General features: G+C 40.6%; 6 protein-coding genes across 8 annotated transcripts; 4 read left to right on the plus strand and 2 right to left on the minus strand.

The window, feature by feature from the left end:
- The first annotated feature begins 249 nt into the window (after positions 1 to 249).
- Positions 250 to 2,554, plus strand: LOC115633266 (GPI transamidase component PIG-T). The gene is made up of 2 exons (XM_030530671.1): positions 250 to 526; positions 590 to 2,554. Exons 1-2 carry the CDS (start codon positions 340 to 342, stop codon positions 2,278 to 2,280), a joined length of 1,878 nt encoding a protein of 625 aa, XP_030386531.1. The 5' UTR covers positions 250 to 339; the 3' UTR covers positions 2,281 to 2,554.
- Positions 2,555 to 4,355: 1,801 nt separating this feature from the next.
- On the minus strand, positions 4,356 to 9,281 carry LOC115633379 (extensin). The gene is made up of 3 exons (XM_030530822.1): positions 8,949 to 9,281; positions 8,316 to 8,841; positions 4,356 to 6,883 (listed from the first exon to the last, which is right to left on the minus strand). The coding sequence occupies exons 1-3, from the start codon at positions 9,279 to 9,281 to the stop codon at positions 5,295 to 5,297; spliced, it is 2,448 nt and encodes an 815-aa protein (XP_030386682.1). The 3' UTR covers positions 4,356 to 5,294.
- Positions 9,282 to 10,895: 1,614 nt separating this feature from the next.
- On the plus strand, positions 10,896 to 18,314 carry LOC115633250 (CTD nuclear envelope phosphatase 1 homolog). Of its 2 annotated transcripts, none has more exons than XM_030530650.1 (4): positions 10,896 to 12,146; positions 13,764 to 14,021; positions 14,467 to 14,649; positions 16,001 to 18,314. In XM_030530650.1, exons 1-4 carry the CDS (start codon positions 12,048 to 12,050, stop codon positions 16,190 to 16,192), a joined length of 732 nt encoding a protein of 243 aa, XP_030386510.1. In that variant the 5' UTR covers positions 10,896 to 12,047; the 3' UTR covers positions 16,193 to 18,314. The 2 variants fall into 2 exon arrangements, with proteins under 2 accessions (XP_030386510.1, XP_030386511.1); XM_030530651.1 differs by having other exon boundaries at positions 13,773 to 14,021.
- A 170-nt stretch (positions 18,315 to 18,484) lies between these two features.
- On the plus strand, positions 18,485 to 19,202 carry LOC115633432 (SRA stem-loop-interacting RNA-binding protein, mitochondrial). The gene is made up of 3 exons (XM_030530892.1): positions 18,485 to 18,562; positions 18,643 to 19,060; positions 19,155 to 19,202. The coding sequence occupies exon 2, from the start codon at positions 18,688 to 18,690 to the stop codon at positions 18,955 to 18,957; it is 270 nt and encodes an 89-aa protein (XP_030386752.1). The 5' UTR covers positions 18,485 to 18,562; positions 18,643 to 18,687; the 3' UTR covers positions 18,958 to 19,060; positions 19,155 to 19,202.
- Positions 18,937 to 20,087, plus strand: LOC115633430 (acyl-CoA-binding domain-containing protein 6). Of its 2 annotated transcripts, XM_030530891.1 has the most exons (2): positions 18,937 to 19,060; positions 19,151 to 20,087. In XM_030530891.1, the coding sequence occupies exon 2, from the start codon at positions 19,213 to 19,215 to the stop codon at positions 19,975 to 19,977; it is 765 nt and encodes a 254-aa protein (XP_030386751.1). In that variant the 5' UTR covers positions 18,937 to 19,060; positions 19,151 to 19,212; the 3' UTR covers positions 19,978 to 20,087. The 2 variants fall into 2 exon arrangements, with proteins under 2 accessions (XP_030386751.1, XP_030386750.1); XM_030530890.1 differs by having other exon boundaries at positions 19,006 to 20,087.
- An 11-nt stretch (positions 20,088 to 20,098) lies between these two features.
- On the minus strand, positions 20,099 to 21,738 carry LOC115633429 (26S proteasome regulatory subunit 8). Its single transcript, XM_030530889.1, has 3 exons — positions 21,584 to 21,738; positions 21,348 to 21,492; positions 20,099 to 21,283 (listed from the first exon to the last, which is right to left on the minus strand). Exons 1-3 carry the CDS (start codon positions 21,599 to 21,601, stop codon positions 20,229 to 20,231), a joined length of 1,218 nt encoding a protein of 405 aa, XP_030386749.1. The 5' UTR covers positions 21,602 to 21,738; the 3' UTR covers positions 20,099 to 20,228.
- Positions 21,739 to 22,169: the final 431 nt, after the last annotated feature.

A 22,169-nucleotide genomic window follows, 5' to 3' on the forward strand; every position in this document is an offset into this window, starting at 1 on the left:
CGCAACAACACGTTTTTAAGGCACTACATATATAGATATATATTAAGTTGGTGTTTCAAGTAGACTTAAGCTAAATAAATTAATAATTGAACTCAATAAAGCTTTGACTACAAAAAAACTGCGTAATTGTATTTGCATTGCATTTCTTCCTTTGTTATACTTTAGCACACTACCAATGTGCAGCACTGTTGATATTATTGCCAGTGTTGTCAAACTTCAACTCCAAAGCAGCTGTGTTCATTCCGGCGTAGTTACATTTAAGTGGCAGCTATAAATTAATGAGCATTAATATTTATTGCACAACAATTGGCGTTGGCATCTTCTAAATTGGCATTAAAGATGCGCCATGCAGCCGCCTTGTTGTTGTTGCTCTGCCTCTGCGGGCTGCAAATACACGCACACAGCCGCAGCGGCAACAGCGATGAGAAATTTCATGAGGAGATTGTCGTCCGACCGCTTGCCGGCGATCATGTCAACACATATTTTCAATTCACCACCCGTTGGCATTACGGTGCTCGCGATAATTGTAAGTACGCAGATACAATGTGTGTAGAATCTATCACTTAGATAAGCAATTTCCGTTTTGTAGTATTTCACACACAGCTGACGCCGCGCGTCATTGCCGAAATATTGCAAACTTATGATGTCAAGGAGCTGCACATTAGTCTCACCCAAGGTCTTTGGCGTTATGAATCCTGGGGGTATCCCATTGTAGAGGCCACGGGTGGCGCCGAGGTCTGGGCCTGGTTTAGTGGTGCAAATTTGACCAGTTCGTCGGTGAATTCGCAATGGAATAAATTGGCAAATGTTTTCTCAGGCGTGCTCTGCGCGTCATTAAATTTCGTGGACAACACCAATAGCATTGCGCCCAAACACACATTCCGTCCACAGTTTATGGATGCTAGTAGTCGGACTAGACATGTCCGTTACGCCTCCTTGCCCCGGGAAATTGTCTGCACCGAGAATTTGACACCCTGGAAGAAATTATTACCATGTGGCAGTGCATCGGGATTTGCCTCTTTGCTTAACTCGGGTCATGTGCACAACACCAAATACCATTCGTTGAGTCTGAAAGTGCGGACTCTATGCGCCCAGCCCGACAACTGCGTTGTGGAGCTGACCCAAACAGCTAACCTCGTCTATGATTTGAAATTGCTGGAGCAGAGCAGCAGCCGTGACTTCTCGCTGCGTCGCCTATTCGGCATGGGTCTCAATGGCTTCTGCGAGCTCGCCGACAGCAGCAAGATCTACGTGCAGCGCAACGAGCAAGGCCAGCGTTATCAGTTGGTGCCGTCGCCGCTCGAAGAGGTTTCCAGTACTAGGGGCGGCTTCGGCAGCGTCTATGCCGTCTACGATATGCAGAAATTGTCGGAGCTGGGTGATCGTCTTTTTAACATTGCCTGGCTGGCACCCAAAGGGGAACGCCGGCAACCAAGTACCTCTGCTCCACCGCTCTATGCCCATCGCTATCTGTTGGGCGCTGGACAGGAACGTGGCCGCATTGTCACTGAAGTTACCAACACCCATTGGGAGCCGTTGCCAGTACTGCTTATGGAGCTGGTGCCGTGGTATGTGCATACCTATTTGCACACCCTACGCATACGCAGCAAGACGAACGGACACGGACATAGACGGGAGCAGGTGCTGCCATTCAAGCTGCTCCACTATGCGCCCGGGAAGCAACGCGAGCTGCCCACCCACCTGGAAATTGGTTTTCAGCTGCCACCACAGAGCACAGCGTCGATTTCAATCGAAGTGGATTACTTGCTGCTCAAGTGGCTTGAATACCCGCCAGATGCGAATCACGGGCATTATATTGGAGCTGCTGTCATCAGCAGCCAACTGCCCATGGGTCGCAACTATACGGCCCTGCCGGTGGAGGGGCATCTCTTTAAGCATTCCTTCAATGCCACCCGTCCCGGCTACGTCCTCACTCTGCGTACCGAGGCTCTGATTGTGGGACTGCCCACGCCCGACTTCAGTATGCCCTACAATGTCATCTGCTTGGCCTGCACCGTCGTCGCCTTGGCCTTCGGACCCATTCATAGTGTGGCCACCAAGCTGATCATTGTTGAGCGCAACACGACCATACCAAGGAATTTTCTGCGCAAGATTTGGCACAAAATTAAGAGACGTGCTGGTTCCAAGAACGAACCAACGGAGCAGGAGGAGCCTGAGAGGGAGCACCAGCGAGTGGCCGATCTTAATGAGAGGAATGACGATGATGATCGGACGGCGACAGATTATGACGACGCGTGTGTCCAGCGAGCTAGCATGTGATAGCAACAACAATAACACTAACACCAACAACTCCAGTCAGTCAAAGTCACCGCAACAAGTTCCAAAGCTTCCCTCCCCTAATCGTCAACATCATTATCATCAATGGCCATTTAATAAGATAAAGATATCACTAATGTAAAGTTTTTATGTTAATTCCTTGAATGTGATTCAAAATAATAAGCGAGAATTGTCATTCAAATTAAACGCTTTAATGAATGAATTTGGCGTTACCAGAAAGAATCCTGGGGTTCCTTCTCTGCTTAAATTACAGCGACTTGTACGCATTTTTCTCTTCTTCATTTAAAATAACATACATGTGTATAACGATATCATTCATATGGTAGCTATATAATATATCTCATTATTGACTGCAGTTCATATAGCATCATAAGCAAATAAGATATTGCTATTATTTATAAAGGAACTATGTACCGAACCGAATTGAGTTTTGGAGCATTTGTTATAATAACAACCTTTCCAATATTCAATTGGTTCCGATATAAGAGTTTGTTATACAAATATAGTACCTTTTAAAAAAGCATGGTAGCTATATAATATAGTAGTCCGATACTATTCACAATACTTAGTCCAATTTGGTTTAATATACATATGTGAAAACATAGAATAGAACCATTGTATATGAAGTTTCGTTGAGACAACTTCAAAAACAAAAAAGTTCGTGCTATATCGGCTGATAGTTCCTATGATACAATATAGTAGTCCGATTTGAGCCAGACACTAATGTATACACGTTAAAACATAGTATAAAACCACCTCACCGATATCTGGCAGGTTTACTCAAATGGCTATTATGTGGCCATTTCTTCACCAATGTAGCTTTCGGCGTAAAAACATCCCACAGTTGAGTTTATCAAGGTGCCATCAAAATTGCATTTAGAAATTAAAGATGTTCTTTTCACAAAACTTTAACTCAAATTGGGGCCCCATTAAGGATGAATTTTTTCTCAAACTCAAATAAATCGTGTCAAATAGAAGAAGTGAAGAGTTTTATAACATTGTGTTCCAATCAGTGAATAGACGAAGGCACTCCCGGCGATGTCGTTTGTTAATAATTTTTCACACGTTATTCTGCACTATGGCGGAAAAGTTTACCCAAATCGATGCTCCCGATCAGAAAGAGCCTGTTATCTGCCATTTGTCCAGTTTCTCAAAGATAGCACTGATTTAATTGTAGGCCTGAAGTTGTATTTTTAAAGACTTCACATACATATGTACACATGTAGTTCCCACCTATAATTGAAGTAACAGTTTTTGCTTAAAGTAAGTCTAGTGCTTGCATTTTTATTAATTTCTTCATGCCTTTTGCAATGAGTTGCGCTCTCGCTGCTCTCCTATTTTGTTCAATATATTTTTGTTTCCGTATAGATAGATAATAATTTTAATAATAGTTTATGGAGTTCGCTTTTAAAATACAATAACATACAGTTTATTTAAAGATCGTTTTAAATGCTAGACGCTATCGCTATCCCCCTTCGACTTAAACAACTACATACCACTACATACATAAAATGCATGTGAGAGCGAACGCGTGTCGGCTGCGAGACAGGCAGAGACAGTCTGATGATGATGAGAGCGAGTGCGGCAGATGCTCTCTCTTTTTCTCTGCTGCCTTATTTCTGATGCGTTTTTAGTTTTGCTTTCTTGATTTATTTAATTTATTAATTATTGAAATAATGCCGCTCGCTAAGTGAAATTTATTAGTCAGCATATGCATTTACTTTATTTAATTGTAATGCGTTTAAGTAAGCTTTAGAGAGTCGCCTTTATAGTTAGACGTAATTGATAATTCGTATGCATGTATACTAGATCTAGGCATAAATATGTGACATTGAGCGTAAAATTACAGCTCCTTGCTAATCACTACATATTTATATATATATATATATATTTATATGTATACAAATATACATACATATATATATATATATATATATATATACATAAAACATTTTCATTGTCAACGGGAGGAGGGAACACATAGAAGGAGGGGGTGGATGGGAATAGAGGGAGGACATGGACAATTACAATTTGTTCTTTAATGCTAAAGACAAAAATAAATTTCATTTAAATTATATTATAAAGTATAAACAAAATACGAACATTAGGTGTGCTTTTAACTTAGATTACATTTACATACATAACATATATAGTACGTTTTTGTTTGCATATAAAAAAAAATCAAAAATATCCCTAAACATTATGCAATACAATAATTCTTCATCTTCAGCTGCTTTCTCTTCCCCACAGTTAAAATTTGTTGTCCCTGCAGTTTCTTTCATCATCTACTACTATTACTTTCCTCGTTTCTCTATGCGCTTACAAACTACAGCTAAATATATAAAGCTGGGTATAAAACGCAGAAAAATAGTTGTATAAAAAATATGGAATTAAATAAAATTAAAAATTTGTAAAATTTCCCATTTACAAAAATGAAGTCTCAAAATCATTTTTGTATGGGGAAATATCACATATTTTTTTCTAGAGTTATATACCCAGTATGGTAGGGAAAAAGCCTAGTTTAGAGTAATAGGGAATACCTAATATTACCAAAACTAGCTAATGCGTCGATACATGCTGAATATATATATATATATATATATGTATATACTATATGTGTGTTTAAAAACAAAGAGAATTCAGACCATGGATTTGGTGTTAGGGACAGCAGCACACTGACGCGTCTAAGCTAGGCTTTCGCCCATTGCATGTCTAGTGCTAGAGGCTTGGAAAGTGCCCCCCCCAAGACCGTTCTTGGAGGCAACATCCACATCGATCGGCTCAGGATGCACTGTAACATGAGAAGCCAAAATGTAAAACAGAATAAAATAAAATTAAAAAGTGTGGGGGGTACAGAGAACACACCCACCCGCCTCTTATATACCCTTTGCTCTTTTTTAAATATTCTTCTACTTGGGAGTGGTTTCACGCCAGGCGTACGTTATGTTGTCCATCAGAGCCACCGGTGGTTTGCGTACGCCGGCGCCACCCGCGTCTCACTGCGGCGGCTGATTACTATAATAGGCATAGGCGCCAGCTGGCGGTGGGCCCTGTGGTGCCCCCGGTGGTGGCATTTGTGCTCCAGTTGGTCTATAGCCCTGATAGCCCTGCGACGGAGGGTATTGTGCATAACCAGCCGCCTGCGGTGGCTGATGGTAGGCGTGGCCCGGGTACGTACTGCCCGGTGGCGGCGGTCCATAGCCTTGTGGTGGTGGCGGTGGTGCACCATAGGGTTGTCCACCCGGCGCTGGTTGATATTGATTTGGCGGCATGGGCGGCGGTGCAGCACCATTCGGCGGTGGTGGTGGTGCTGTTGTGTTGGGTGGACCACCGCTTGGCGGTGGCTGCTGCTGTTGTTGTTGCTGCTGTTGCTGCGGTGGTCCAGTTGGTGGTGGTCCTCCTTGTTGCTGCTGCTGTGGTGTGGGTTGTGGTGCACCATATGGTCCGCCTGACAAAGTGGTCGGCGGTGTTGAGTATGTGGGCTGTTGTTGTGTCGGCAATGGTGCCACACCAGAAACGACGGCGCCCAATTGTTGTGCTTGCTGCTGTTGTGGCGGTGGTGCATATTGCGTCTGTTGTGCGCTGGGTGGCTGTTGGTTGGCCACCGATGTAGGCGGTGGCGGCGGTGTCGATTGCGGTGTTTGTGGCCCATTCGGATTATTGGCACCTGGCTGCTGCTGTTGTTGTTGTTGTTGTTGATTACCCTGCTGTTGTGCTGGCGGTGGCGTTTGACTCGGTGCTGTGCTGTAGCTGCTCGGAGGTGGTGGAGCAACTGCGTTTCCAGCTACGCTGGTCGCTTGCTGAGCATTTGGTGGTGGTGGTGGCTGACCCGGATAACCACCAGTTGCACCACCCTGTTGATATGCCTGATACGGCGACTGTGCATTGCTTGTGGGTGGCGGCGGAGGTGGTCCATAGTTGCCGGGTGGTGCAGCGCCACCGGCTCCTTGACCATACTGGTTGGGCGCATAGCTGGCATAGCCCATGGGTGGTGGTGGTGGTGCACCACCCGCATTTGGTGGCGGCGGCGGCCCATACTGATTAGCTAGAACATTTTGCGGCGCACCAGGCGGTGGCGCTTGTCCAGCACCAGTTGGCGGTGGACCGTACATTTGTCCCGGTGGTGGTGGCGGCGGCTGCTGGCCACCAGGCGGCACCTGCTGACCACTGGGCGGCGGTGGTGCATACGCACCAGGTGGCGGCGCTTGCTGTCCACCCGCCGCATTCGGTTGATAGGCATGTGCACCACTTGCCGACGAGGTGGGTGGCATGCCTGCATGGTGGTACCCAGTTTGAGCATTAGGCGGCGGTGGCGGGCCGTATCCCTGAGTGGGCGGACCATACGGGTAAGCGCCCTGTGGCTGATATTGTGGTTGTGACTGCGGCGGATAGCCAGGATAGTGACCGTGCTGTTGTTGTTGGTAGCTGACTCGATATTGTGTCTGTGGTGGTGGCACCACCGTCTGTTGTTGTTGCTGTTGGTTGGGTGCCTGTTGTTGCTGCTGTGGTGGTGGTGGCTGCTGTTGTTGTTGCTGCGGTTGATTCTGGCCAGGCGGCAATGGACCATTGTTGGGACGCTGCTGATCTGTGAATAATTAAAAAAGGCACAAATTATAGAATAGACACATTATCATTAAAAAGATCTTGAATGGTAGTAGGTGGAGGAGAATTTAAGAAACTCGTGCACATACATATATACATTTTATAAAGTAAATAAACAAATTAAAAAAAAAAAACTAGAGTATCCGGCTTGCGTTGCTGCGCCACTGAATTGTAGTGCTTTTAAGTATTCCGACGTCACACCTCTCCGAATACCTCCTTCGTTTTTTATAGCTTCGATTAGATCCTTGGTTATAGTTGAGACGCACCGCCGTCAACCTTTCTTCGTCTGTACAAAGGATATCCATCGCCTTCTTGTGTTTCTTGGATCAGATGTGGATGCCCTTTTGCGCATTTGCCGAAGCCGCGAGTCCCATTCTTGTTCCGCTTCTATGGCTCTAGACGTAGATGCCCTTTCGTGAAAATCTTGCAAGCCTGATTCGCGTTCATCGGCATTTTTTGGAGCTCAAAAGATGAGCTTTTTTGGTAGCCTTTTTTTGTATTGGATTTTACAATCTTATTTATTTACAAATGAAACACTGACAAACCGAGTAAAAAGTAAAAAAACTGCCAAACAAATAAAAAGGAGCAGAAATAAGCAGAACGAGCGGTTTCTGACTTTCTAGGGAATATACATACATATATACATACATACTTCCATTTTTATATATATAGATAACAAATTTTTATACCAAATTTATGAAAATTAACTGTGGGCACAATGCATGTTATTGGGTGGTGCAGCAATTCCAACACTAGACTTCACGATTCAAATTGTTAAAAAATAAATTACAAATGTTATTTAAATTAAAAAAAAAAAAAAAATAGGATGGGGAGGTGCAGAACTAAAAAAAAAGTTATGTTAAACGATTTAGCAAGTGCAGTGCATTGCATGACTACAAAAATGTAATTAAATAAATAAATCTTAAGACCGATTATATGATTCAATAGTGTAAATTAGTGAATAAGCAATATTAGTAAAATGGTTGGTGCAGAAACCGTTGCAACTTACTGCTAAGCAGACAACTTTTTCTGCAATACTTTATGGATTTACTTCTAACTACAAAATAAAAGTAAAGCTACGAATACATACATACGTTTGTTATGAGGGATTAGTGGGGTGAACCGTTCAAATTAAAACTAATATATTATGTTTATTGAAGGGTGATTATTTTTTTTACAAGTGCGGGGTTGGGTGGTTTTGTTTACATAAAGGGAAACCATTAGTGTAGGTGTGGTTTGATACTAATTGGGAATGTAGGGAAATGATATGCAAAATTCTTGATCAAAATATTCAATGAAGTTGAAATCTCCAGCATCGGCATTATCAATGGTGCCACCGCCACCATCTCCGGGCTTGAAAATCTCAATGGGGCAAACATCTTGATCTTGTAAAGTTGGTAATACATTACACTTACTGGACGCTGCATTTGTGACCGCTGTGGGTTGCTGGGCATTGGGAAGTCCACCCTGGCCCTGTGTGCGATACGGACCCTGTTGGTGCTGTTGTTGTTGCTGCTGCTGCTGTTGTTGTTGCTGTTGATTGCCCGCCTGATTGACCTGCGGCGCCTGTTGGACCTGAGCTGCCGCCTGCTGTTGTTGTTGTTGCTGCTGCTGCTGCTGTTGTTGAGATTGCTGTTGTTGCTGTTGCTGGGCATTGGGCGGCATGCCGGGATGCGTCGGTTGCTGCTGCTGCTGCTGTTGATTGGCATAGGGGGGCATTTGGACAACGGTGCCGCCACCGCCAGAATCGCCCCCATGTTGCATGGGTGGCATACCAGCCGCCATTTGAGCTTGAATGACACCACCGGGCGGGGGTGCCACCTGCTGTGGCGGCTGTTGCTGCTGCTGTTGTTGCTGCTGCGGTTGAGGCGGCGGCACGCCCATCAGCCCAGGTGGCGGCTGACCCTGCTGCATGGCCTGCGTTTGTAAAACGTGCGGCGGCTGCAATGCAAGAAAAATATCACAATTTCGGCCATAAAATGGAAAATTTTATAAAATTAGTCGCACTACAAACTGTTTCTACCTCATTTTTCTCTTTAAATACTCACCGGCAATATTTGGGATATATTCATAGCAGGATCGGCCAACTGTGCCAAATAGACGAGATTTCTGTGCAATGCCACATGATAGCTCATACACTCCTGCGACTTGCCCATGTTCTGAAAGTCCTGTATGGTCTGTATGAGGCCACAATTTTCGTCCAGCATCTTTTGGATTTGTGCGGAGTTGACTTGGGGTGGGACGCCACCTCCGCCGCCGCCAGCGCCACCGCGTTGTGGCGCATTCGGTTGTCCAGCGCCCATCATGCCGCCGACGCCAACAACTGCGTTGCCTGGCGGGCCAGCGCCCATGGGTGGGCCAACGCGTTGCATCGCACCCATGGGAACAACACCGCCTGGTGGGACGCCGACGACACCATGCACCACACCCACCCCGCCTGGTCCTGGACCGGGCGGCTGCTGTTGTTGCTGCTGCTGTTGCTGCTGCATGGCAACTGCATTTGGTGGCCCCTGGGGCGGCGGCAGCTGCTGCTGCACAGAGCCCGGTGGACCCTGCGCCGACTGCTGCTGCTGCGGCGGCCCTTGCGGCGAATAAACTGCAGACATTTTACTGGCTGCAGCCTTCTTCTTCCGCTTGGGAGTTTTCTCCTGTTTTTCCACAATTTTAGCGGTTATTATTACGACGTGGGTGAAAAAAAATAGGATGCAATTTAATGTTTTGCGCGCTGTTTCGTGTTTTCCACACGCAGATTTCACTGATGTGTGGTCTCTTTCACAAATCACAAAAAGTGAGGAGATTCCACCAACAATTACTACTACAACAACACACAGGCAAAGTCTACGCCTCAGGCTTAGCTGTGCGGCTTTTTTTCACATGCGCCGCAGCAGCCGCACGTACACACACACGCACACACAAACGCGCGTACACGAAAGTTTGGCCAAAGTGTTAAAAGTTGTTGTCCACTACTTTCAATTATAACATAATAGTAGCCAACACATGCCAAGAACTCATTTCTACTCGCAGTTCAATTAGCCCACAATTGAACAATTGTAGTTAACATTGTAATACAATTGCAAATTGCAAAAGAACGACGCTTAAACGATTACAGCGGCAAACGAGTAATCGGTGCAAAAATTATAGTGGTGGGCGCGCCACGGTAAGACCGTCTCTGACCCTCGTGCAAACCGTCTGGATTGTCGTATTGTTCAATTAAATTGTATATGGTTGTGATCTCTGTGCGGACACTGCCATTGCAATTTCGCAATACGTTTATTTAAAATACAAAACCGGGCACATTTCTGTACATATATATTGAACAAATGTTAACTATCTGTGCCATCATGCAGGTCTTCTCGTTTATGCAATTATAACTTGTTGTCCAGTGTTGCATCTATAACGGAAATCGCTATTGAACATACTAAATGTTAATCAATTTAAATTATTTGAGTTGCAGTTGTGACATCTCTGCAAAGTTGCTAGTCATTGTGAATAAGTAATAGGAGTAAGCAGCTTTAAGTAAGCTCATTGTTATGCTTATTAATGATCCTAGAAACAGGAATGGCATTCGGTGTTAACATCGATCAGCGGGAATCGGCAAACAAGATTCAAGTACCAAGCTTCTGCTGAATTGGTGATTAATATCATGCCGGAATCAAAAACCGATTAGATTCACGATTCTTTGTCAGTTAAATTATTACTTCCGTGTTTGGTAATAGGGATAGGCTGGTAAAGCATTTTTAAATAAACACATATTCGCCCTGTTACCATCTTGAGCCGATAGTGTTATCGAATCGTCAGCACATAACTAATCAAACTCTATCTTAGTAAGATGAAAGTCGTGGTGAAAACGGTTGGTGAATAGGGTGAGCAAGCAATAGTGTCCTATCGATATTTGGAATTGCGGTAATCTAAGCTATCGAAAGTGTCATCGATATTTTGCCAACTCTAGTGACAATTTATTGCACGCATTTACTAACTCTGTGGTATATATATGCGTATATAAATACGGTGTATGTGGTTGTGTGTACATACATATGATGCTAAGCAAAAACAACAAGTCGATAGCATAGTTTTACGTGTTGAATATCAAAGTGCAATAACAATTTACCGCATACGCAACGTATAATATCACCTACCGTACCCGTACTTTATACAGAGCGAGCGCGAGCGTTCTCTATTTTCATTTTTTTGCATTTTTTCTTTTTTTGTGCGGCTGCTTTGTAGTGCTTACAATTTTCGATACAATTAGCGCAACCACAACGAGAACACGCCGCAAAACTTCAACCCCAACCCTGCAGAAGGCCAAGAGACGCGCTCTAACTATAAAATAATAACAACAACAAGAGTATACAAAAACAAGAGCAAGATAAAACAAAATCCAAACCGCAACCGAAAGGCCAGCATAATATTAAAAAGGTGCAAAAGTATATACATACATTAATAGGTACATAACTACATGTACGTAGTACATGTTAAATAATAGACGGACGGTTCTCATCGCATAATTATTAACAGCAGCCCGTCGTGGTCGTGCCAATAAAAACAACAGCAACCAAAACGAACAACTGCAGCAATCACACACATTGCCATTGCCAGGTGAAAGAAAAAGGCGCCGAATGTGTAAAAAATAAAAGCGCGCGCGGCATTGTCTTAAATTTTTAATTTATTCTTTTATAATTTGGCCAAACTAAACGGTTGTTAGCAACAGTTTAACAAGCATAGCTTAGTCACAGTCGCTAATATCGATTTTGTGCCTTCTGTGTGTTTGTCCGTTATCAAAGCTCCAAAAGCCAACCGTCGCCGCCAGCCAAGAACAACCAACCAACCAGCGCCTGACAGCCGGCTTTGTTGTTGGAGCGCCGAAAAGATTGCGATCACTTTTTGCGACTGTGTGTTTGCGACTGTATGTGTATTTTAAAAATACACATGTGTGTGTGAGTTTAGCTCTTTAAAACAAATACAAATCAAAATCGCAACGGTCGGTGTCGCTATCGGTGTGTTTCGTCGCAGTATTATTATTATTATTTTTTTTTTCAATAGTCGTTACCGGTATAGGGCGAACTTCATATAATTGCGAAACAATATCAAATAGAGCTGTTCAGCGCCGCTGCTTTTTGTTGCATTGGTAAGAAGAAAACTTCTTACCAATGATTTCGGTGTTGCAAATGAAATTTCATGCGTTGCTGGTGCTGCTCTCAAAAGTTTGGACATGCATCTGTTTCATGTTCAATCGCCAAGTGCGAGCTGTAAGTAAAGAAACATATTTAAGCATTAATATCACAAATAGTCTCTGTCTCTGCCTCTGTATCTGTGCACATATTTATGTACATATGTATGGATGTATGTTCATAATACATAACTCTATAATAGAGATGGGCACGTGACAATCCAATTATGAGTATGTTGTCATGCGAATCACGGCTCAAACGATGCCTTTAAATATTAAAACCATCAAATGCCCTAAATATATGAACATACTATACATCTGTATATGCGACATTCATGTTATAGTTCATACATCATTTGTTTTAAAAAATATTAAACGATGCATCAATGTGTTAAATGTTATGTAACCTTAATTAGCGTTAATGTTATAAAAAAACATGATTCCTAATTTCTGTTGAATGTTTGATTTTGTTGGTCGGTTGAAATGTGACAGCATAAGTGGGTGACCATTTTCTTAGCAGTTAATAATTCAGTCATCGCTATCTTTGAACTTAAATTATTAAATTTGTATTAAGCTTCATTAAATATCAGGTATACACAAATATTTTGAGCATTTCAATCCAATGAAAAGTGATCGTTTCGTGTTATGTTTAGGTTTTGATTTTGCTTTACTTTAACGGTCATAAGAAAGGAAAAAGTATCGAAATATCTGTGACACCTCCAGCGCACGTAGTATTTTCTCTCAAAACGCTCACAATTTTACATAACTTACATACATACATGTGTACTTATACTATTTTCACTAATCGTATTACACTCACAATCATATACATATATACACATACATTCGTATTATAACGCCTGGCATAAACTAATTCTCACACTTACATACACACATATAACTCATTAGGCTCATATAATCATTTAAAGGGAAGCACAGAGAAATCTATGAATAATAATCAAACGATTTCTAAAATATATTTGGCATCTCTTCCATCTTTCAATATACTTGCCATTATTTATTAATAGCTAGATAACTATTTCATATCTATCAACAAAACACTTGCTTGTGTTCTGTTATCAAAAGTGGCACATAACCTTTCATTTATCAATACAATTTTAACTTTGAAATGTGATTAAACAATAAACCGCAGCGATCGGACAAGGTCTATGTGTGTGTGCTGTATTTTAGTCTTTCATGGTGACTGTATAAAAGGCGCATGCACTCGGAAATCCGTCAATTGTATTCCACTACAATAGAACGGCTTATCTGTTATAAACCATGGATATGAGATTTGATATGGGTTTCTAATTTGCGTATATTTGTAGAGTAGTACTACATATTTTTAATAATAGCCTTGTTATAATAATATTTGCATATATGCTACCTATCGTGATTGCATTGCTTTCATAGGGGTCTCTTAAGCATAATCCAATCTAGTATTAAGAGTGGTAGATCAGGCCAATTAACGGTACATTGCCGATCGAGCTTGCAACTTCCAACTCGATCTTTCAATTCATTTCATTCCTAATGTCGCATTCCATATCTCACCTTCTATTGTTTGTTAGAATTTGAAACCTTAAATATTATGCACACATATGTATACAGTTTTGTTGTTTTTATTTGTTTGTTTCCAAATGCGTTTTAATTGTTGATACGTGCGCGAAAATACAAATCTGCTATATTAACTCTATAGTTTATCCAGTATCAGCCGGTTAAATATGAACTATCTCCACTGTCGCCGGTCTCGCGGCATCGCCTAAGCCTGGTGCCACGTAAAACGCTGGTGCTCGATCTCGACGAGACGCTCATACATTCACATCACAATGCGATGCCCAGGAATACAGTGAAACCTGGTACGCCGCACGATTTCACTGTAAAAGTGACAATCGATCGACATCCTGTGCGATTTTTTGTCCACAAAAGGCCGCATGTCGATTACTTTCTGAATGTGGTAAGTATTTAGATATTCAGTATCTATATTAAAATAGTTTTTTGCTGTTGTGGAAAGGGTATGGAAATTTGAGAGAAATTTGATCAATCGATCGTCTATTTTAAGAGCTTGCTTAAGTCTTCTTATTTAGAGATTGAGTTAGAATGGTTCTGAACGCCAAATATATGTAAGAGGCAAAAGGATCACATATATGATCATGAGTTCTTCCGACTGTCCGTCTGTATGAACCCCGAAAACAATTGAACTTTAATAGTTAGGGCCGCCAAACTTGGTATACATACTTATATAATCAATACGTAGATCAACGTAATCTAATATTGTATTAAAATCGGATAGGAGATCTCGAAGCAAAAAATCAATCTTAATACTAAAGACCCAGTTCCATACCGATAGCAATGATTAACACTCTGAATTTGCTCATACGCATTACACTTATCTTCCACAGGTATCACAGTGGTACGATCTGGTTGTGTTTACCGCTAGTATGGAGATCTATGGAGCAGCGGTTGCCGACAAACTGGACAACGGCCGCAACATACTGCGGCGCCGCTATTATCGGCAACATTGTACGCCCGATTACGGATCGTATACCAAAGACTTGTCTGCCATATGCAGTGATTTGAATAGAGTGAGTGGCTCAGATAATTTTCAGACAGGAAACGACCCATATGGTGAATGCAATGTATGCAAGTTTATAAAACACTTCTTTATCCGAATAAAGCTTTCTTTTGTTACAAATTTTCTTCCATATTCCAATATTTACAACCAAACAGTCTTCCTCTTCTTGACCATTATACCATGTTCTTTGACTTAATTCTGTACTGCCCACATAAACGCACATAAACATATGTCTACATTTATGTACATATGTGTGATTTATTTATTTAATTTTATTAATTTTATTGATTCATTTTTAAAGTTTTTTCAACTTTAATTTTTTTTTTGTGGGCACTCATTCGATTTATTCTTGTTTTATTTTCGAGTTGGCTATTTTATTTGGTTGCTTTTTTTTTAGTTGCTTCTTTAAAAGCTAAAAAATTTGTTCGTAACCCCTGCGAAGTGAGTCAAAGATCCAGGGGTTATATAAAACAAAGTGCATACAAGTGATGTGAAATAGTTTTGAAGTTGATATTATCATAGCCTTGCAAATGATATTATATTGGATGGATGGATGGATTTACTATATAAATTTATTTAAATTTCAAACCATCAGCTTAATTCATATATGAAGTTGTAAACCAGATATTTAATATTATATGTTATGTTCATATACTATAGACTTGAAACGATCAGTTTTACCTTTAGCTCTTTAAATTGCCATTCTTTTTCAAATTTACATATTAAGTCAGATAACTTATGTGCCAACAACATATAATATGGTTATTGTTGTATTTGATTCCAATTGGTGCAAAAATCAGTCATGTAGGATAACTTCTTTGTTTATAGAGGTATCTGAATAAATATACTTATGTGGATTGGATAGTACCTCACCATTATCCGAAATTTGATTAAAGTCGGGTTTCTATATAATATAGCTGCAATCGGTGCAGAAATAGCGATTGGTACCGAACAGTTTTTTGTTTATTACGCTGCTGTACCCAAAATTTGTATTTATTAGTTTTGTATAATGTCTCACTATAATCTGAAGTTTCATCAAAATGGGTGCACTATATCATACATATACATATGTATATGGAGCTGCTATAGGAATCATAGGTACTATAAAGTCTATTTTAGTTGAAAGGGTGTAGCCGGTATGTTTGCAATATAATGATATTTGTTTTCTGAAATTCTTCAGTATGATCACACAAATGGAAAATCCCAACATCTTTGCAAAGTTATAGAAACTTCGGCATATCGAAGATAGCGATTGTGATATTGTTTGTGTTTGTGTGTGCTGGCAAGTTTATACATACATATATTGTGCTTAAGAAGAAAAGTAGTGCTAACTAATTGACTTTGAATTATTCTTTATACAGATATTTATAATTGACAATTCGCCCGGTGCATATCGTTGTTTTCCCAATAATGCAATACCCATCAAAAGCTGGTTCTCCGATCCGATGGACACAGCTCTGTTATCGCTTCTGCCTATGCTGGACGCACTACGTTTCACGAACGATGTGCGCTCGGTGTTATCCCGAAACCTGCACTTGCATCGTTTATGGTAGCAGGTTCGTCGCCTCCGTATCCGCACCGTATCGGTATGCTCGCCAGATGCTTGGACGGGTGCGGTTCCATTTATCGTATCTATTATCGTATATTTGTCGTAATGGGCGAATGCGTTTTCAACTTACAGTTTACAAATTGAAACTGCTACTGCAACAACAACAACAAACCACAACAACTACAACAACAACAAACAAACAAACAACAAAAATGCTGGTGCTGTGACACATAAACGAATTTTTTCTTTATCACCTTAAATCTATTCTTATTACGTTTAGTGCATAAAAATGTTGTAATTATATTTTCAATTCGCTATTAATATAAATATATATGTATGTGTATATTTATCTATTTTTTTTTTTTAAATTAAATATATTAATTATTATTATGATACTTTTTGTACGCCTTTTTCCGATTAGTTGTTGTGTACGTTTTAGGGATTCTATATGAATTATACATATATAGATATGCGATTAAGTCGAGAGTATGTTAGAAGGTTTTCTGCAAGTTTTCGCATAAGTAAGAGCCAGTCTTAAAGAGAAAAGCAAAACAATTAGCTGACAAGTTATATCATCTATATAGAAATATAGTTTACAATTAAGATATTGAATCATTAATACATATGTATAAATATATATGTATATATATATACATATATAAATATATGTATATTTATATACGCTAATGTCTAAGCATAGTTTGTTGTAATATTACTTTAAATTTACTCTGTTTTCACCATTATGCATATTTATATAGCTATAGAGTTATTAAACAATTGATTTGAACCGTTTTGCAAACATCAGAAAGTAGGAGAGACAATGAAACGCTTTTTCAGCCAACTATTAGTAAAATATAGACAGCTATCAACCTTAATGAATTGTATATTTTGTAAAAAGAAAAACTTAACATTGGACACTAAAATCAAATCTGTATGTTTATTATAATTTATTAATGTTTTTTAACTTTTTCAATTTTGCGTTGTTGAAGAAGCGTTCAACTAAATAGTCAACCATTTCTAAAACACATTCATTTACACTTACCTTTATTTAAATTCAAATCTATTTGTTTAAGTCCGTCCTGCATGCAGGAGGAGGAGTGAAACCCGTACATATGTATTTAAATTTATAAGCTGGCATTAAATGTAACAAAAACCACAAAAAACTATTTAAACCAAACAAAACAAAAAAAAAAAAAACTTAAAAAGGGGTATATTTGATTTATAAGTAAAGCCAATCAGACCGAAAACTGCGGCTGAGCCGCAGCAATTAATTCATAATTTAACAATTCTTGACACACACATCTGTATCTTAATAAAAGCAAATAAATCAATAAATAGATGTGTGTAAATGCCGCCGTTCCTAGAAAATACAAACTTCTATTCACACATACACAAACGTACATCATCACACAAAGAAAATTGGCAGCAATCCTAATGACTATTGTGTATGATTTTGTAAACTATTATTATTATTATTATTACTATTGTAATTATAATTATTGCGAGTTAAACGAAAACTGCTTCCATAGTTAGTTATTCAAATGCTTATCAAAAATTATGAACAACAACAATCATGTCTTTAGCCCAAGCTCACGCCAACTAATTTATTTATATTGTATTTTTATAAAACAAAAACAAGAAACATGAAACAAACAACGTAAAAGAATGAAACTACTTGTTTAATTATACATATATATACTAATTTGTTTGTTGTTTGTGTGCGATGTTGTTAATCTTAAGTAGTCTGTAGCTTAAAGAAAATTTGTTGAGACATCATAGCACGTAAAAAACAATAACTTCACATTGCAAATAAATCCATACAAATACTTAATAAAATCAAAGAAACAAAACAAGCAAAATAAAGCAGTAACAACAATCAAGCATGCTACATACAAATAAATAGGCGCAAATGCAACACGTATGTACTTTAAGACACAATTTACCAAAAGATTTAATGGAAATTAATTAATGAGGAGAGAGGAATCTATCAATCAAGCATGTAAAATATACATATGCATATAATAGTATATATGTACATGTTGTTGTTGTTGACTGTGTGAGAAGCAAAAAACAATTTGCTACATGTGTAGAAAGAAACGAGCAAGCAACAAATTTGTATTTAAATGGAAAAAAAGCAAAACAAATAAAATGCCACAGTACATAAAATAAAAAACTTTGTTTTTATTGTCTATTTCAAATTTTTCAATGTGATTACGCGGGCTTTGACAATAAATGTGTACACACCAGTGAAAACTTGAAGGTGTTCTTGAGATAACTGTTCGCATCGTAGATGTGTGCACACTTTTCAGAGTTAGTTGAGGTTAGTTTCATGGCAAAATTGGAATCAGATACTTATTTACGCAACAAATAGCAGGTGGGAGACGCATTTATTATGACAAAACTTTTCATATTAACACATAATGTCAATCTTTCGGCATATCATTCAAATTTCAGCCAGTGAGAACGTGTGTGACAGTGCATAATACAATTTTCGTCCACATGGCCGCCACCGCAGTAGCAAAAGTCGGAAAAACAGTTCACCGCATATTCGTGGGCAACTTGCCTTGGACGGTGGGGCATCAGGAATTGCGGGGCTATTTCAAAGAGTTCGGACGTGTTGTGTCAGCCAATGTTATATTTGACAAAAAGACTGGCTGCTCCAAAGGGTACGGATTTGTAAGCTTCAACGGTATCGGCGCGCTCGAGAAGATTGAAAACGAGCAAAAACACATACTGGAGGGTAACTACTTGAATATACAAAAATCGTAGGCGCCGGACGTAATACATCAAATATAGCATTTGGAACGTTTAGTCTGTAGTTTATTATTAAGGCAATCAGTTAGTCAATCAGTCATTCATACACAACACACACGTAAGCAAGACAAGTAAACATATACATACATACATATATATATATATATATTTACATATATACATACAAATCCATATACAACAATGTCAGACAGTGATGCAGATTTAGGAAGCTTGGCCGGCGAGTACGAGGAGTTCGAGGACCACTTTGCAATGGCCGTTGCTCATGTGACACGCAAAACGCAAGTGTTTTCTTCAACCGATTTGTTGCAGTTCTATGCCTTTTACAAACAGGCTTTGGAGGGTCCTTGTCGGGCCCCCCGTCCACCACTGTTACAGATGAGGGCCCGCAGTAAATGGGGAGCTTGGCATGAATTGGGTGACATGACCAATGAGGAGGCGCAACGTGCCTATGTCGATAAATTGCAAAAGCTGCAGCCCAATTGGAGGGCCGAGTTTAACGGCGGCAGCAGCGGCAACAACAACAGCAACAAAATCAAGGGAATCGGTGGTGAGCTTGGTCTTGGCAGCTGGGTGGTGCATTCCATTGAGTCGAAGCCCTTAGAGGATCAGAAGGCGGATCACGAAAAGACCGCTTTCGATCATGTCAAGGATAACAATTTGGTGCGTCTACAGGAGGTACTGCAGCCGTCAGATCTGGTAGCACTCGATGAGCAAGGCATGGGTCTAATCCATTGGGCCACCGATCGCAATGCCATTTCCATCATTGAGTATTTGGTGGCGCGAGGCGTCAGTGTCAATCAACGGGATGCCGAGCAGCAGACACCATTACATTATGCAGCCAGTTGTGGGCATGTAGAGGCTGTACGTTTGTTGCTCTCCCTGGAAGCGGACATGGAATTGCGTGATGTCGATGAGCAGACGTGCATCGATGTTGCTGATGATGAGGAAATACGCAGAATGCTGCAGGGGGAGCGCCAGCAGCAACAGGCCACCAACAAGCTCCGTTCTACTTAGTGTACGATATACTCTTTACAGTTACTCTTTGGTTTATCTAAATCTTTCGTTTAATACTTGCATACTATGTGCTTTTGTTTGGTGTAAATTAAAATGTCTTATTCGACAAACTCAGTCTGCATTCATTTCAAAAATCTACAGCGACTTATGAGGCATGCTCAGCTTTTATTTTCACAGAACTTATGCAAATATAAAATATAAGTGTAATGGTTATAGTAATTATCAACTGCAAGGCAGATAGGTAGAGTGCCTTACTTCCAGAGTTTCTTAATCGACATGTTCTTCTCCGAGTCTTTCTGCATCACCTTTGCCACAGCCATCTCGAAGTCTTCCTGGGTGACATGGACGCGACGCTCGCGTAATGCATACATTCCCGCTTCGGTGCAGACGCCTTTTACCTCGGCACCTGATGCGCCAGGCATCAGTTCGGCGATTTTGCGTAAATTAATGCCACGCGTTAAGTTCATTTTGCGCGAATGAATCTTCAGGATGTCGAGACGAGCTTCCTCGTTTGGTGGTGGGAACTCGATTTTGCGATCAATGCGACCGGGACGCAACAAAGCTGGATCAAGAATATCAATACGATTTGTGGCCATAATCACTTTGATATTTTTAGTGGCCTCAAAGCCATCGAGCTGATTTAGCAACTCCAACATGGTGCGCTGCACCTCGGAATCGCCACCGGATCCGGACTCAATTCGTGACGAGCCAATAGAGTCGATTTCATCCATGAATATAATAGACGGTGCGTGCTCACGAGCCATTACAAACAGCTCACGCACCATACGTGACCCTTCGCCAATGAACTTCTGCACCAATTCGGAGCCGGACACACGGATGAATGTGCATTCGGTGTGATGAGCGACGGCACGCGCCAATAGAGTTTTGCCCGTTCCGGGAGGACCATACAGCAGCACACCTTTCGGCTGGGCAATGCCCAGAGCATCGAAGAGCTCCGGATGTTTAACAGGCAATTCGATGACCTCTTTGATTTCCTTGATTTGTTTGTCCAGACCACCGACCATTTCATATGTCGAATCCGGCACTTTCTCGACCATCATAAGTGAGACCAATGGATCGACTTTGTTGGGCAGGATCTTATGCAAAGTGTAGCTTTCATTGCGTAGAGCGACGCGGCAGTTGGGAGTCACATCATTAATGTCAATATTCTTGTCCAGGTCGACAACAAATTTTCCTTCGGGGTGTACCTTAACCAATACCTTCTTCTTATCCATGGGTTTGACTACTTCGCCAACATAGCTGCCCTGCTCCTGCAGCAACTGCAGCTCTTCGCGCAACATGCGAACTGAAAGTGCATTTTTTGTTAATTAACAAACATCTATACGTACATATGCGCGTATGGGTCTTACCCTTAGCATTTAGTTCGTTACGCTGCGCCTGCAGGCGTCGTAAGTTTTGACTTTTTTCGGCCACAATCAGCTGCAGCTCCTCAATCTTTTGAATGTAATACGATCGAAAGCCTTCGCCCTTTTGGTAGGCTGTCTCAATCTCCATCTGCAAAGTGTGCATACATACATATGTATATGTACATACGTATGGACTTATTTTCAGCTATTCATGTTTTATTGTCAAGCTAACCACTCACCCTGTTGGTCACAGTCATCTTGTGGCCTGTTCCTAGTTAATAGCTTTTCGAAAATGGCAATTAAGTTATTTGCTTGAAAATACGTACAACTTTGTTTCTCCCTCACTATTGCTTTTTACTTATGCTTATGACTCGGCATTCTTGAATTCGCTTGCGATGGTAAGCTACCCGGCGACAGATATTATATCGAAAAACTATCGAAGGGACAACACTGGTCGAGCGCCCATTTTTGTTCGTTGCGGAAATTCAAGAAGCACTGAAATAAGTATAATTTTGAAATGAATAGTTTAAATAAATACGTGTGACCGTTTTGTAAAAATGGTACTGCAATGTTACACTTCTGTAGGTTGGCATTTTCTAATTCATACTTGTTGGTTACAATGCGCCAAATGATACAATTTTTCCAAGGGACCTGTAAAGGCGCCACTTATTTATTTACACACATACAGAATGTTTGTATATTAAAGGCGGCCTCTATTTTATAAACACTATTAACATGGAGTTTCTTTTCGAAACTATACAAATGTCTAGCCGGCTGTTTTAACATTGTTTTTTCTTATTGTACACAAAAAAACACTTTATGCTG

Source organism: Scaptodrosophila lebanonensis, unplaced genomic scaffold (genome assembly GCF_003285725.1).
Source record: "Scaptodrosophila lebanonensis strain 11010-0011.00,11010-0021.00 unplaced genomic scaffold, SlebRS2 tig00001418-arrow-arrow-pilon, whole genome shotgun sequence".
In the NCBI taxonomy this organism is placed as follows: domain Eukaryota; kingdom Metazoa; phylum Arthropoda; class Insecta; order Diptera; family Drosophilidae; genus Scaptodrosophila; species Scaptodrosophila lebanonensis.

What these genes read in the sequence shown, in the direction of transcription:
- LOC115633250 (XM_030530650.1), top strand. Translation starts at nt 12,048, where the DNA reads ATGATTTCGGTGTTGCAAATGAAATTTCATGCGTTGCTGGTGCTGCTC. An exon ending in TCAATCGCCAAGTGCGAGCT is followed by an intron (nt 12,147 to 13,763) that starts GTAAGTAAAGAA and finishes TTAACTCTATAG; the next exon opens with TTTATCCAGTATCAGCCGGT. An exon ending in TATGCAGTGATTTGAATAGA is followed by an intron (nt 14,650 to 16,000) that starts GTGAGTGGCTCA and finishes TTCTTTATACAG; the next exon opens with ATATTTATAATTGACAATTC.
- LOC115633429 (XM_030530889.1), bottom strand. An exon ending in TAACGAACTAAATGCTAAGG is followed by an intron (nt 21,284 to 21,347) that starts GTAAGACCCATA and finishes ATGCACTTTCAG; the next exon opens with TTCGCATGTTGCGCGAAGAG.
- LOC115633266 (XM_030530671.1), top strand. Translation starts at nt 340, where the DNA reads ATGCGCCATGCAGCCGCCTTGTTGTTGTTGCTCTGCCTCTGCGGGCTG. An exon ending in TTACGGTGCTCGCGATAATT is followed by an intron (nt 527 to 589) that starts GTAAGTACGCAG and finishes TCCGTTTTGTAG; the next exon opens with TATTTCACACACAGCTGACG.
- LOC115633430 (XM_030530890.1), top strand. Translation starts at nt 19,144, where the DNA reads ATGTCAGACAGTGATGCAGATTTAGGAAGCTTGGCCGGCGAGTACGAG.
- LOC115633379 (XM_030530822.1), bottom strand. Translation starts at nt 9,281, where the DNA reads ATGGGTGCGATGCAACGCGTTGGCCCACCCATGGGCGCTGGCCCGCCA. An exon ending in ATATATCCCAAATATTGCCG is followed by an intron (nt 8,842 to 8,948) that starts GTGAGTATTTAA and finishes CTTGCATTGCAG; the next exon opens with CCGCCGCACGTTTTACAAAC. An exon ending in GGTCACAAATGCAGCGTCCA is followed by an intron (nt 6,884 to 8,315) that starts GTAAGTGTAATG and finishes AATTATTCACAG; the next exon opens with ATCAGCAGCGTCCCAACAAT.
- LOC115633432 (XM_030530892.1), top strand. Translation starts at nt 18,688, where the DNA reads ATGGCCGCCACCGCAGTAGCAAAAGTCGGAAAAACAGTTCACCGCATA.